The sequence below is a fragment of the Macrotis lagotis genome, chromosome 6 (genome assembly GCF_037893015.1).
Source record: "Macrotis lagotis isolate mMagLag1 chromosome 6, bilby.v1.9.chrom.fasta, whole genome shotgun sequence".
Lineage (NCBI taxonomy): Eukaryota > Metazoa > Chordata > Mammalia > Peramelemorphia > Peramelidae > Macrotis > Macrotis lagotis.
Window position 1 is genome coordinate 54,955,541 of NC_133663.1, and position 14,974 is coordinate 54,970,514.

At 33.4% G+C, this 14,974-nt stretch overlaps 1 protein-coding gene across 3 annotated transcripts in view; it reads right to left on the bottom strand.

The window, feature by feature from the left end:
• The window catches only part of RASA2 (RAS p21 protein activator 2), a 144,632-nt gene that overhangs the window by 51,260 nt on the left and 78,398 nt on the right, over positions 1 to 14,974 (bottom strand). For all 3 annotated transcript variants that reach the window (XM_074191182.1, XM_074191181.1, XM_074191180.1), the window contains 4 exons: positions 8,458 to 8,541; positions 5,348 to 5,420; positions 2,173 to 2,249; positions 597 to 695 (listed from right to left, as the gene is read on the bottom strand). In XM_074191182.1, coding sequence (XP_074047283.1) covers positions 597 to 695; positions 2,173 to 2,249; positions 5,348 to 5,420; positions 8,458 to 8,541 — 333 coding nt within the window. The remainder of the gene's footprint in view (positions 1 to 596; positions 696 to 2,172; positions 2,250 to 5,347; positions 5,421 to 8,457; positions 8,542 to 14,974) is intronic.

Consider the following 14,974-nt stretch of genomic DNA (forward strand, 5'->3'; position numbering starts at 1 on the left):
TTCCTGGGCTTTCCCTTCCTCAAATTATCTTGTCTTTACAACCCTTAAACAGATGCCTTCAACATAGCAGCTTAACCAATGCCAAGTTAGTGGCAAAGAAATCTTTTTTTTAATAATGTGAGATGATTTTTTAAAATGTCAAAGGATCCAAATTGTTTAAACAGAAAAAAATAGAGACTGAACAACCCAACTAAGCAGAGCATTACATAAAATCCATAAGAAATAAACTCTGAAGAGAGACATGCTTGTGTATGTACCCAGTGTTACTTGGGGAAGCACATAAATGAATGGCGATGAGGCATGGAAAGTGTTGACGGTTTATAAAAACATTCTCACTGTAAGACTGAGGATGTAAACTAAGTACATACAGGAAGTCAACAACAAAGCTCTTATTCCTTACCGAGGATACAATGACTTCCGATCCTGACCACATCATAGGCTGTAACAAATCATTCAAACTGAATCCAAAAAGGGAAAAACAAAAGAGAAAACTTCTGGAAACAACAGTGTTTTTGAACAATAGGGTTGCGACGATTTAATGACAGACCACTGATATTCAGCAGAATGTCCCAAACTGTTAGCTTATCTGTTCTTACCAGGCTTGATGAGAGGAATCATTTCTCAACACCTTCACAGGAACTTTGATTTCTCCCAGAAAATTATCAGCTAAGTTTCCATTGTTCCATAAATCAACCCTGAAAATTGAAAAACAATTTGTTTACTTTTTTCAAATGTAAGAAGATACATGCTACATAATAGTTGCAAACTACTATGATTTGTATTGTAGCATTAATTTTACATGCTCAAAGTAGGAGATGTTAGCACTGTCATATACAGCTATCTAGAAAACAGAAAATAATGCTCTAGTGGCTTTTATTTAGAAACAAAGAAAGCAACAATTTGTCAAGATTTAAAGCATAAATAAAATAGTTGTCATTTAAATTTGTGCTCTTTTTACCTGTAGGAATCAGGACTACAGTGATTTTTGTTGGATTTGAGAAAAGAAACATGAATAAAAATACTGTAATTTCTCTCAAGTATCTGCAATCATTATTTAAATACAGTAAATTCAGTAGCACACATCTGTATACTGTAATTACATGATTAATGCAACCTTTAAAATGAACACACTGTTAACACCACACTTATATTATACATGCATTTACAAAATATTATTTTCTTACCAAGCAACAGCTTAAAATATTTAAGACCTATGAAAGATAAGAGACTCCAAACACATGCACCTGGTTTAGTTATCTTACTGTACATCTTACCTCACTGACATTTCTGTTAGACAGCAGATATGTTAAGAGGAATAAGAAAATTAATTCTTGAATGTGGCATTATTGCTTTTCTGAATAATTTTTGCATCTATAAGGTTATGATTAAAAAACTAAAAGGTAATGAAATTTGAATAAAAATAAAAATGTTCTCAAAAACAACTTTGGTGAATATCTGTAAAATAAAATAGACCTTGAATACTGCATTGTGAAAAAATACTTTAAATAAAAAATTTATATAAAAAATACTTTTAAATCAAAAGTTTTTGAACAGATTTGTTATTTCAGTGGTATGGAAGATTCTTGGTATGAAAACTCCTTTTATGATATAGCATAGCATCCCCTCCATACCTTATAATCTGCAAGAGCTGCCTGGGGAACTTAGAAACTGTGACTTGACCTTGGTCATACAGAGCAGGTATCAAATTGACATCTTTCTTATCTTATTTTCCCTTCTAGTTACTCTACCACATTTCCTCTCTTACAAACTAAAAGGCAAGATGAATTGTTTTTAACAATGTAATAATTTTTAAAAAACATGGAAGCATCTGTTTCAATGACAATAAGCATAAACATTCTAACTTGTTCAAAGAGCTATGAATGGAAGTCAATAACAAACAACATTCTTATTTTTAATGGAAATGATTTCCCCAAGATACATCTATTTCTATCTACCCTTATATTGTCTGAATGTGATATTTCTATAGTTTTTGCGAAATAAAGTTGAAAATTCTTTTGTATAAGTTTCTAAAATTATTTTAAAGATAGATTTAAAACTCACCTTAGTTACTGAATCTCTCTTGTACATTAAGATTTTACAACTTCACTAGTAATCGCAATTTTTTTTTAAACGCATGAAAAAAGTCATTTTCTGTGACATCAAGAAACATACCTGATTTCTAGCTTTTCAATGTCTTCCTCCTCTACTTGAAACTGGGATTTTTTGGTGTAGCTACTAGATCTGGTTACCTGTAAAGTAAAATTTTTCAACAAATATCCTTTACAAACTTAAGTGTGCCCCTCCCATATCCTTTCTTGTAAAAGATATTTTCAAGTGATATACTATCCTGAATACAAATATGGGAAAAAAACTTTTAGGTTCCTTCTTTGCTCAAAAGCTGAAACTACAAACAATAATGAGATAAACACAAGGATATTGAGATTATGCTCCTAAAATAAATGGGAAACATTCAGTTTTTGATCTATTTTCCCTCTACATAGTCATCCGTATCTTGACTTTCACCCATTCCTATTTCTCCAATCATTAATTCTTCATGCATAATCCTTATCCATGTCCTATCCCTTCTCCACAAGAAGACTCAAAATAAACAAAATCTCTAATTCATTACTATTTTGATTTCTCATGTCTACCAAAACCTAAATCCAAATTTATAACTGGTTACGGACATTTTCACACTTAGATATCATGTTAGCCATCAACTAACAAGGATTTAATAAAAGCCTAATTTTGAGGTAAGTCACTATGTAAGAAGTATAAATACATACGTGAGACAGTTTGTTACTTGAAAGAGCTTACATTCTACCAAGGGAAATAACACAGGGGTTAAGAGCTTCCAAGGAAGGAAGGTCCAGTCAGATGTGGAGCAGTACCATGATAGTATTGACTTGATTATGTTCCCAGAATAAAAGCAAAAGGGGAAAGATAAGATAGGGGATATGTAAATGCTGGACAATATAGGAAGGATGTAAAGCATGGTCTGGAGCACTTTGATCTCAATACCCAGCATCCATTCAACAAGTATTTATTACCATCTACTATGACAAAGCAGAGGAGGAGATAAAATGTCAGTCAAGACCTTCACTATACTTAAAGTGCTTACAATTTAGTAATAAGAGGTAACTAACATATATAAATAATGACCATACAAAAAATGAAATAAGTAATGTAGAAAAGATATAGAATGCTTAGAAAGATCATATTCAGATTTTTTGGGGGGGTGACTGAAGTGGAGAAAAGGAATCAGAAATAGTTTCATGAAGGGGAAAGTATCTCACTTGGACTTTGAAGATTTAAATAGGTGGCAATTAAGGCCACAGGAGGCATTTTGGAGTGAGTAAAGAGTCTGAGGAAAGGCACATTCAAGCAAAAGTAACTAAGGTAAATCTGACAGTGTATACAAGAATGGCAGATGAGTTAGCATAGAGAACTACAAGTCAGGAGACTCAAGTACAAAGTCCAAATTTGCTATTAACCAGTTGGGTGACAAGAAGGTTGATTAACATCTTTAGCCTGAATTTTCTCTTAAGCAATATGAAAATCTTATTAACTTAACTAGAGGATCTAGCACCAAGCTCTACATTTCTATAATTATTTTGAATAGTGAAAAAAATTCTAAGGGTAGAATGAATTACAAGCTAAGGAGTTTAGACTTAATAAATCATAAGAAGTAAACAAAGCAATAGCTAAAGCACTTGATGACAGGATAGAAAAAATACCAGCACATTAAAATAATAGGCCAATTTAGAATGATGAGGTTTAAAAAAGATAAATGTTGAGTCTTCCATTCAAGTTCAAAAGATCAGCTTTAATAAGTGAGGAAGGCAACAATTCACAAGGAAAAGATCCAAGGTTAGCTGACAATTCAAATGGAAAAGGTCTGAGGGCCTGAGTGGACTGCAAGCCAGTGATTCAACAGTGTAACATGGCAGTCACAAAATCACAGTGATTTTAGGCAGAATTGTTAAAGGTCTAATACAGAATGTCCAGAACAAAGGAAGTCTTAATCCAATTAACACTGCTTTAATTAGACAAAATGTGGATGACTGTTCATATTTGTTTCTGGGGACTATGTTCTAGGAAGGGTATCAATATGACCGAGATCCAGTGGAGGGTGACAAGGCCAGGGGAAAAAACCCAAATCATAAGAAGATAAGTTGAGAGAGTGTGAGGATGTTTACTCTTGATGTAACAAGGAAGGTGGAATGTTGTGTGGGAGGCAGTTTCAACTTCTTCTGTTTGGCCCCAGAGAGGAGAATTTGGAAGATGCAGAGAGGAGCCTAACTGTGCCTATAGAGAGGCACATTTAGGTTTGATGTGAGAGGAAACATCCTAAAAATGGAGTTATCTAAAAATGGATTGCTTGGGAACCAGTAAATTTCTGCTCAGTACAAGCCTTCCAGAGGATGCTGAATGGCCACTTGATGAGGAGGCCTCTTCAGGTTCACCTCGGACTTAGACGAGAGGCTCCATCAATCTGGATGGGATAATGACCTCTCTACTTACATGTCCCTGGGTTTGGCCTGCCTGCCTACCAAAGGAGGTCATGACAGACACAGAGCAGTGACAGATGCCCAGGGCAGAGAGGGGCTGCTCTCTTCTAGCTAGGAGAGCCTGTCACTTGACCTTAGATGGATCACGTGAATCAGAAGCCATCAGCAGTCTGGCAGCATGGGATTCCTGCCTCTACTCAGGCCAATTAGAAGGATGCTAAATGGCACACATCTCTGAGCACTCCCCTGGAGACTTCCTTCCAGATCAATGTGGAACAATTACTGAATATATTTTGCAACTATTGAATGAATTTTGAAACCACCTAATTGCGTTACTGTCCAACCTGTTATTTTTCTACATTTTCCATGAGAATGGCATAGAATGCTCTTAGAACAGGATGTTCTTCACCCCCTGATTGTTTGAGTCTTCCCACTGCTAATTATTTCCAATTAGTCCAGGATTTAGTGTATATACATTATTTATATGCTATCTCTCCCATTAGAGATGAACTTTTTGAGAGCATGAACTATTTCTTGGCCCAGTGCTTAGCCCAGCATCTGACATAGTGTGGGCACTTGATACATGTTTGTTGACTGCAGTTTAATACTGAGTGTGAATGAAGCAGAATAATAATTTTAATAAATAAAAATCATTGCAAATTTATTTAATGATAAGTAAAGATCATATAATTTTAGTTACTTAAAATCATAATTATCTTTACAACAATCAACGAACTTAAATGTGTGAAATACCAAGATTGATTCTCAATATTAAAAAAATTCTAAACATTAAAAAGAAAAATCTAAGAATAGTTATACAGAAAATAGTCACCTACCTCAAAATAAAAGATTTCATTGAACTGTGGATTGCTTGTTTTCTTCTTTACTTTTGTCTTCTTCTGGTCATTCCTGTTCAAATGTGGTAAAGTTTTACTTTATGGAACTTAATCATACACAATTATAAAACATGCAAAATAGCATATTTTTGTTCAGGGAGCCCTTTGTTTAACTTTTAAAGTTAATGGGAAACTCAGGAGGAGAATAAAAATTCTTACATTCTTGTAGTTAGAACTGTTACCTGGAGCAACTGGTGAACATAAAAAATTACTTCTTCAAGAAAAATGAAAGGAAGGTGGCTTGGTAGAGTGGAAAGAGTCTGTGAAGTCAGAGGACTTGGATTCAAGTTCTGTCTTTGACACTCACTACCTCTGTGACCTTAAGCAAGTCACCTAACATCTATGGGCTTTGGTAAAATGAATGGATTAGACAAGAGGGCCTTTGAACACCTATACAGAAGCCTGGCAAATTTGAAGAAGGTGGTAGTGTGATTTTTTTATAGACTTCACCAAGTCTATATGCCAAATCTATAAACAAATTTTATACCGATTTTTAGTAGACAGCATGACAGAAGCAGGAACAATGGTAGCCACAAACTAATAAAAGAACCAGAGGAAGCTCTCCAGTGCAGTGGCTAGATTTTCTAGGGAGATCACAGGACTGATCTCCTTCTTTGATTTATATCTCTAGTGCCCAGTCCAAGACCTGGCACATAACAGGTACCTAATAAATGCTAGGTGAGTGATTATTGAAGAAGGCATGGATGGGCTACTCTCCATGTGGATGAGATGGTGTTGAGGATAAGGCATGGGTTGGTTACCTGCTAAAGTACAACCTGAATGAAATCAAAACAATATTTCAATGTGACAGATACCAAATGTTGTCTGACAAGCAAAAAAAAATCAAAATATAAACTGGTTTTGCTAAACTGAAAATTAAGAAAACCCAAATATTTTTAACCCCAATTATATTAGCAATACAGGATTCCATCTACTTTTGTAGTGGTATTGTTGTAGATTTTAAAATAAAACATAGCTATAATTAAGTAGATATAATTTAGGTTTAAAACATTTTAGTTTTGGATTTCCTTTATCCCCTGATCATTTTTCATGTGGTTAGTAATTTGTACAAAACATAATTCCACCAAAGGAGCATCAAAGAAGCCTAGTAGTTATGTGGTAATTTGTAAAGGTGAATTTTTTTCCCCTTTTATGCCAGGACCATTACATACCCAATATGTCAATTTATGCAGGTGTGCTCAATGCTTTAGCAAAACTAATTGCACAAATCTGAATTTAATAAGGGTAATATGTATAATTATAAATTGTGCTGAAATTGTATTTAGAAAAAAGGATTTCCTGCAAATTTCCTTTAAATTCCTTTATTCTAAATATGATTTACACAATTAAATCTATACATAGCTTTTAAGAAGTTAATTATGCAAAATGAGGTTGCCCACTTATAAGGAATACAATAAAACCCATTCATTATTCAGTTAAAGAAAACTTCATTTTGGTTTCCATCTCCCTCTCCTTTGATTCTGTGATTAGTAAGACTTGTCCATAGCTGATTTGGACACACATCCCCTTAGAGTGGGGGCTCCTCGAGGGCAGAGCTGTCTCTGGCCTACTTCTGAATCCCTCAATGCTCAGTCCAGTGTCTGGCACACAGTAGGCATTTCAAAGATGTTAACCTATTATTTCTCCTCAATTATACATAGAATAAAATTCTGTTTATACAAAGTGGGTGAGGGTCAACATCCTATAAAAAGAAATGTTCTCTAAAAAAAGAAAATTTAAAAAATACAATTTGCTACGTTTACTTCCCTAAGAAATACTGTTAATAGTAGTATCTACTTGGGATATGTTCTGAGCTTCTAGAAAAAATTTCCTTTAAGATAAGAAAGGAGGAAGTGGTTAGTGAGGAAGGTGATATGGCTACAAAGAACAGATGAGAAATATTTGTTGAATTGACTTCTAGAAAGTATCTCAGTTCATTGTTGTATAGAGGATAGGAAGATACTTTTAAGAAATGTCACTTTTAAAAAATAATTATCATGGGGATAGGACAAAACTATGGTCACCCTTGGCTAGTGGTTTTCAGGTTCAAATCTATAAACTGTGAATTACAGATATACTGTATGTAGAGCAGGGGAACATAACTTAGGAGTCTATGTACTTGTACTTGGTTTTTCCTTTTTATATTTTGACACTTGCATTTTAACATAATTGCCTTTTGATTTTTATATAATTTATTACATTTTAGGCATCTGAGAAGAAGTCCAAAGGTTTTACAAGACTTTCAAAAGGATCTAAAACAAAATCAAAGTTAAGAATTCCCAATGTAGGGCACGTTTCCAATTATCGCTAAATTATAGGAGATTTTATATATATATATATATATGTACACACACACACACACACACACACACAAATGATTATTAAAAATCTGGGACTTTAGTTGTCTATAGTTTAGAGCCTAGGATTCATTCCACTTAAAGCCCAAGGCTTACTCACACAAAGCCCTCTTTTAGTATCATGTATTGAGTTACTTTGAAGGAGATGATATGAAAATAAGCTTCATAAAATAAACTTGCATATTTAATTCAAATAACATCTGTGAAATTTTAATGCAGGAAACTTGATCCAATACAAACCTTCAAAGAACCTGAAGGAGTATAAAATCACTAATCTCCCCAGAATTGTTGCCAAGATCAGCCTACAGATCCGAAATGGCAATCACTTCTGAAATGGCAATCACTTTTGTTCTTTATTTTTTTGTTTTGTTTTGTTTTGGCTAGCCAATGGAATTAAATGACTTGCCCAAAGTCACACAGCTAGGGAATTATTGCGTGTCTAAGATCACATCTGAACTCAGGTCTTTCTGGCTCCAAAGCTGGTGCTCTCTCTATCCACTGTGCCACCTAGCTGCCCCAATTTTGTTCATTAGAAAAATAGGACTTTCTTGAATGCCTGGAGGGGAAAAAATGCATTCACCTTGTATAATTTTAACAAATAAGTATTCTCTTATGCAGTCTCTGTTAAGCTATTTAGTAATTATTTGCAAAGTTTCATACTTAAGAATGTGATATTTAAAAAAAAAATCTTACCTTGAAGGTCCCACAAGAGAAACTGTAGCATAAGGGTCACAGCTCTGTCCATTTATGAGAGGCAACCCATGGCATGCCTTGATACTAAAAGAAAATGAATAACTTATAAAATTGAGAAATCATAAATCAAAGCAAGAGAGAAAACATTTTTAACATATCAAAGATTTATAGCTATATATTACAGTTGTATACATATACTTGGTTATGATTATGAAGATTATAAAGTATATGATTTTAAAGAAATTTTGTATGCTCCATATTACATTACAATGAAAGTACTAAATATGTCAATTAATAAACACTGAATCCTTAGTATTATTCAAAAGACTATTCTTAAGTCTTTTAAAAACAAAAGCTGCAAATAAAAAATATTTACCCGATTTAGGTAAAATATAACCATAACAAATATGATTATAAATAAATTTTGTATGCTGCACATCACATTACAATGAAAATACCAAATATGTCAATAAGCACTGAGTCCTTAATATTATTCAAAACACTATTCTTAAGTCTTTTAAAAACAAAAGCAGCAAATAAAAAATATTCAAAACCACTGCCTTCAAACCTACTGACATTTTTAAAGACAAAAAAGTAGCATATAATTTAATTGCGTGAACTGCTAAACCAATATAGAGCGTCACATCCTTTACCAAGGTGTGAATGAGATAAGAAGGAAACAACTGTGGTTTCAACCTTTAATTCATAAATATGTGGGTAAGCTTGCGTGAGAAGTAACCTTTTCAACCAAATCTCATTTTGCATCATTATACACAATTGTGTAATTTTTTTTTTATTTTGTATCTTGGAAACAATTGTGCTATTGCAATTATTTTTGCAAAAAATATTTTCAATGTTTCATCATTTCAGTTGATGAACTGTAGAGTAGTGACTTTCCACCAAGATTTTTCTGAAGACTTGCTGATTTCTTGAGATAATTTCTGAGAGCCTGCATTTCTTAATGAAATACTGGTGTGTATAATGTAGTCTGTGATGAAAGATGCTACCCCAAAGCAGACCAGGTGGGAAACATCTTTACTCTTTTTTTACCCACAACAGAGATGGTATGCTAAAGATACACAGACTGAGTTCTAATGCAATCCTGCTAATTCAGCCATTAAAATATAAGTTGAATAACATTTCCTGAAATAAAAGAAATACTCTAATCCCAGATAATGGGTTCTAGGCTTTAGTGCTAAATTGAGGTAAATTCATAAACTTTCAGGTAGTCTCTGATGTCACTTCATTTCTGTCAAACTGAAGCAATGTCTGATCATAGAGTGTTAATCTCCTAAGAACAAAACTGATCACTGGTTAACCTTAAATTAAGGAAAACATGCAATGAATTAGATGACACGTACTCAACATATAGTTACATTTTCATACAAATATATGAAGGATTTCAGAGAATCCATTCTTATGTAATGGTTAAGTGATAAAAACCATAGCATTAAATACCATGGTGAAGAGTGAATATTTTCAGAAAATGTATAAATTAAAAATACTAAGCAGAAAAACATTTTAAAATGTTTTTATTTTGCTAGGCAGACAAATTTAAATAAGTCATGTTCTCTTCCATGATTTTACCATTACTGAAATGAAATTTTGAAATAACATATCAAAGTTTCCAGTTTTTCCAAAGCTGTGGTCATTTTAAAATTCTAAGAATACTGGAAGAATCTGTGATTTCTACAGTGTGAAGAATTCCCCAAATAAGAGCTCCCTTTATCAATGTGGATCACATCAGACTTAATAAGTCAGCCTAGGAAGCTGTCTGAGATAGACAGAGGGCAAGTGACTTAGGAGAGGAGAGACAGGATTTTTTAGCCCAATCTTCTTAGCCCTGGGCTTAAAGCAGTATCTCATTAAAAAGTCAAGCAATAAGAAACACTTTTTTACAAGTGTTTTATAGATCTATTTAACTTGGTAAGTAGACTAATTTTACATACATACACACACATGCACACACACATTTATCTGAAATATTATGTCTTAACACTTTTTCTAATTATCCAGGGGAATAAACTGTCATTCTAATCTGTAAATCAAGTCACGGCATTGGCATTAGGAGCATCTTGGCAGAACATACCTTTTTCCCACATGATTTAAATCTATTTTTTTTTTTAGGTTTTTTGCAAGGCAAATGGGGTTAAGTGGCTTGCCCAAGGCCACACAGCTAGGTAATTATCAAGTGTCTGAGACCAGATTTGAACCCAGGTACTCCTGACTCCAGGGCCGGTGCTTTATCCACTGCGCTACCTAGCCGCCCCCGATTTAAATCTAATGGATACCAACTTCTATGTAATATATTGAACCCTAATGCTGTCACTAATTAACTACCTGATTCCCAAGTTTCTGTGTCAAGCAGCGGCAAAAAATCAAAAAGCTACTTATAACTTATTTTTACTGGATCAAGTATCATGATAATACATGTTAAATTAAAGAAAAATGAAAATTATTTTTTCTAAAATTATTTTGCCTAAGGAAAAAAGAGGGAAATAAACATTCAAATTTATATCTCATAAAGTATCTGAATCCCTTTTCCTCAAAATAAATAAATTGCAAATAAATGTCAATACAGAAGACATTTTAATTTCTAATTTCTAGTTCAGTTGTAATTTACTGAAGATCTGATTTATGTTTCAGATATAGATATACAGCTTGTAGGTATTGGTAACTCTAAGGTAACCAATGATCAAATCTAAGAGTTCATAATTAATATATTTTAACTCAGTAAACAATGTGAGTTACCTTGTACCTTTGTTTTGATTAGTTTCTTAACATAATTCCAATGGGGTAGGGGAGGGGAAGGAAGGTAGAATAATGAGAATAATCATCAGCTAATATAAATTATTAGGAAATTAATGAATTATGACATCTCATGGATTAAATCACAGACTAAATTGAATAAATCTATTTTTGTAATGAAAATACAAAAACTATAAGCATAACATATGGGGAATTTCCTTATTAAGAACCAGGCTATCTTCTTTCCTGTATTGCTTTGATAAATCTGGCTATTCTGGATTCTATCATTACAGATGATAAGACCAGGGTAAGGAGTGGACAGAGAAACAGGCTTGGAAGTCAGGTCCAGCCTCTGACACCTGCCGGTACTAACTTAGCACAAATCACTTCACAGTCCCAGACAACTCTTCAAGGCCCCAAGTTACTAGGGAATGTGCCTAGAATGAAATCACAAGTCGGCTTCCCTGACCCTCCCCCAAGGAGGAAAAGAGATACCATCAGGCAGGTCCTCATTTCCTGCCAAACAACCAAATACAAGGTAGGTAGGCAAGTGTATAAATACACACACACACACACACACACACACAAATACATATGTGCACACATATGTATTACTAAATCATTAACATGTTTTATTATAGGATGAATCTTTTTCCTTGTACATTTTTCTTACACTTTACTTCACAGTTCATTTATTGAAATCTATACATATACAAAACTTTAAAGTAAAAAAAACCAAAAAACTATCATAAGCCACCAGAAAGCTGAAAATGACTCCATTTATTTCCCACTGAAAAAATCCAAAGATTAACATGCTTAAGTGTACTTGCTAGGTCAAAGAGGCTTATGATTAAGCACTGTGTAAGAAAGTTTACTTAAGAATCTTTCAAAAAATTTTAAATTTTAATGAAAACTGGCAAATATACCTTAATTAAACCACTATTTCCTTTCTCACTGCTTCTAGCATTAACAGTACTTGTTTAAATAGGTCAGATGGCTGCTGTCTCAGTTGCCTGCTGCCTTGTCCTTTCATTTTTATTCCTTTTTCTAATTTGGTGCTGATTTTGAACTTTGCTCTAAAGAGTTGTGAGGATCTTAATTTACATATAGATAATTCAGAATTGGCATCCATATCAGTAAGCAGTCATTTCTGTTTTTTAAAAATATAACTAAATCATTTTTTGATATTACCTACTGATCACATCCAATGCCTTCCAAGGTTCACCTTGAAAAAAAGTATTCATGATGCACAGGCATGAAATTTCAGCCTCTGAATTCTCTTGTTTATAACTCCTGAATTACATTTTGCCATTTTTTTTGGGGGGGGGAGTATGAGCGCATAAGATAGACAAAAATTGTAAAGGAAAGGAAGACACATAAGGGAAGAATAGATAGCATCACTGTATGCACTGGCTTGGTAACAAGTCCACCCAAAGTATTCATAGGACACAAAGAAACAATTCCTTACTGGAACAACAATCCAATCCTAAATCAAGAAAGGAAGAAAGGAAGAAAGGAAGAAAGAAAGAAAGAAAGAAAGAAAGAAAGAAAGAAAGAAAGAAAGAGACAGAAAGAAAGACAGACAGAAGGAAAGACAGAAAGAAAGACAGACAGACAAAGAAAGAAAGAAGGAAGGAAGAAAGGAAAGAAGGAAAGAAAGAAAGGAATGAATGAATGAATAAATAAATAGATAAATGACTAAATAAATAAATAAATGAATGAATAAATGAATGAATGAACGAACAAATGAATAAATAAATAAATGGATTGTTAAATAAATAAATAGATGAATAAATAAATAAATGGATAGATAGATAAATAAATGAATGAATGAATAAATAAATAAATGGGATATAAGGCTCCTAGCTGAAAATGGAATACAATAAACAAGAAGTAGCACATCCCAGTTACAAAAACATTCATGGTTATTCTTAACCTTTTGAAATACTCTGAAAAAAATTCTTAGGGCAAATTTTATTGATGACAAATCTTACTGATGACACAGTGGTAGGCAATGTGTAAATGTGGAAGAACGTATTAAGTAGAGTATACAAGTACAAAATAATGATAATGGCAAGGTAGACTTCAGGAAAATATTCAGGCTAATAGTGCCAGAAGGGCAAGGAGAAGTCTAGGGCAGCCAACAGTCTTGTTCTAGACCACTTCAGCTGACATCCATGGAAGGGGAACTCAGATTATAAATAATAAAGACACACTGTGGTTTCTTCCACTCTCTCCCAATATGGTATCCTGTTTTTGGGTTTTCTATTGAACTGCCCACAAGTGATAAGAATATTTTTTAAAAGTTCAAGATTATTCATGATCTGAACCTGCATTCTTATTTAAAAAAATGAAAGGGAATGACTAAATGGTATTTACAATACTTTCCAATTTTGATATTTCACAATCTATAATTTGATAACTAGAAAATAAGAAAAAAGCATACAATTAACCATTTCAAAATAATTTGATATAAATTAAAGTTTTTCCATGGATATTTTTTGGATAATGTCATGCAACAAAGTTAACTAAGAAAAATATATTATCTACAAATTCAAGGCATATAGGTTCTGTATTGAACAAAAACATTTTTCTGCTTAGGCTAGCCAAGTTAAAATTAGCAGAGTGACAACACTCCTCCCTTCTTCATCTAGAATTTTAATATAAAATATAATATAAAAATATTCCTTTTATCTTTTCTTATTGTCTTGTTAGTAGCAATAATAGCTTCCCATGAGGAGACTAAGGAAGTATATGCAAAGGTCGAGTGGTTGATTTTATAAAGGCCCAGAACCTTCTGGATTCAAAATCACCTTGGAAGGTCTAAGATCAGATGTGATGTGACTGCCATTGTGGTTTTCATTTTATTGGGAAACAAGGGCAACACTGTGGAGGCCACTAGGTGGTGTGGTGGAGACACTGTTTGCCTCAGTTTCCTCATCTGTAAAAAGAGTTGGAGAATGCAATGGCAAATCACTCCAGGATCTCTGACAAGAGAACCCCACCTGGGTGCAGGAAGACCATGTCACAATGGAAACAAATGATTTAGTTATATAATCAAGTAAGATACTGTTAATGGCTAAAGTATAAAATTTTTCTTAGGTATACAGTTTATTCCTGAAATTATTCTTCTCCTCTTTTCAAATATGCACAAAGACATGACTTTAATGTGAAATCAAAAGACCCGAGTTGAAATTCTAGCTGTTTAAAGCCACAAGTCCTGAGATTCTGGTCACTTAATCATTCTGGGTTTTCTTGGGATAGATGATCTTTCATCCCCTACTATCTTAAACTTGTGGAGGTAGGGAGGAAGTAACATATATCATAAATAACCAGAAGCCTTTGTGGAGTTCTGTGAATAATGAAAAGAACAAGACACCTCACAGACTTCAGGAATGAGGTACTTGTCTATTCTGAACTCAACATATATATTGTTAGGCAAAGTCAATTTTCGTAAGGGTATAAAGCAACCAGAACGAGAAATGAGAAATCTAGGTAAGCTACCATCAACCTAATTTATTTCACAGTATAGAGTTATTAAAACTATTAAATTTTTTTAAAAGGAGATAGATTTAGGGTTATCAACATTGTCTGGAACCAAGTTTCACTTCTCATTATATTTTTACATCTGTTTCTTACATGTGAGATATTTCTATCCTTCTAAATTATTTTGAAATTTCTCCCCACAACAGTGTATACTCTGTGGGAGGGGCATGGCTTGTTTTGCATGGTGGGTTCTTTGTAAAGCCAGAAGGGCCTGTTTGACTTG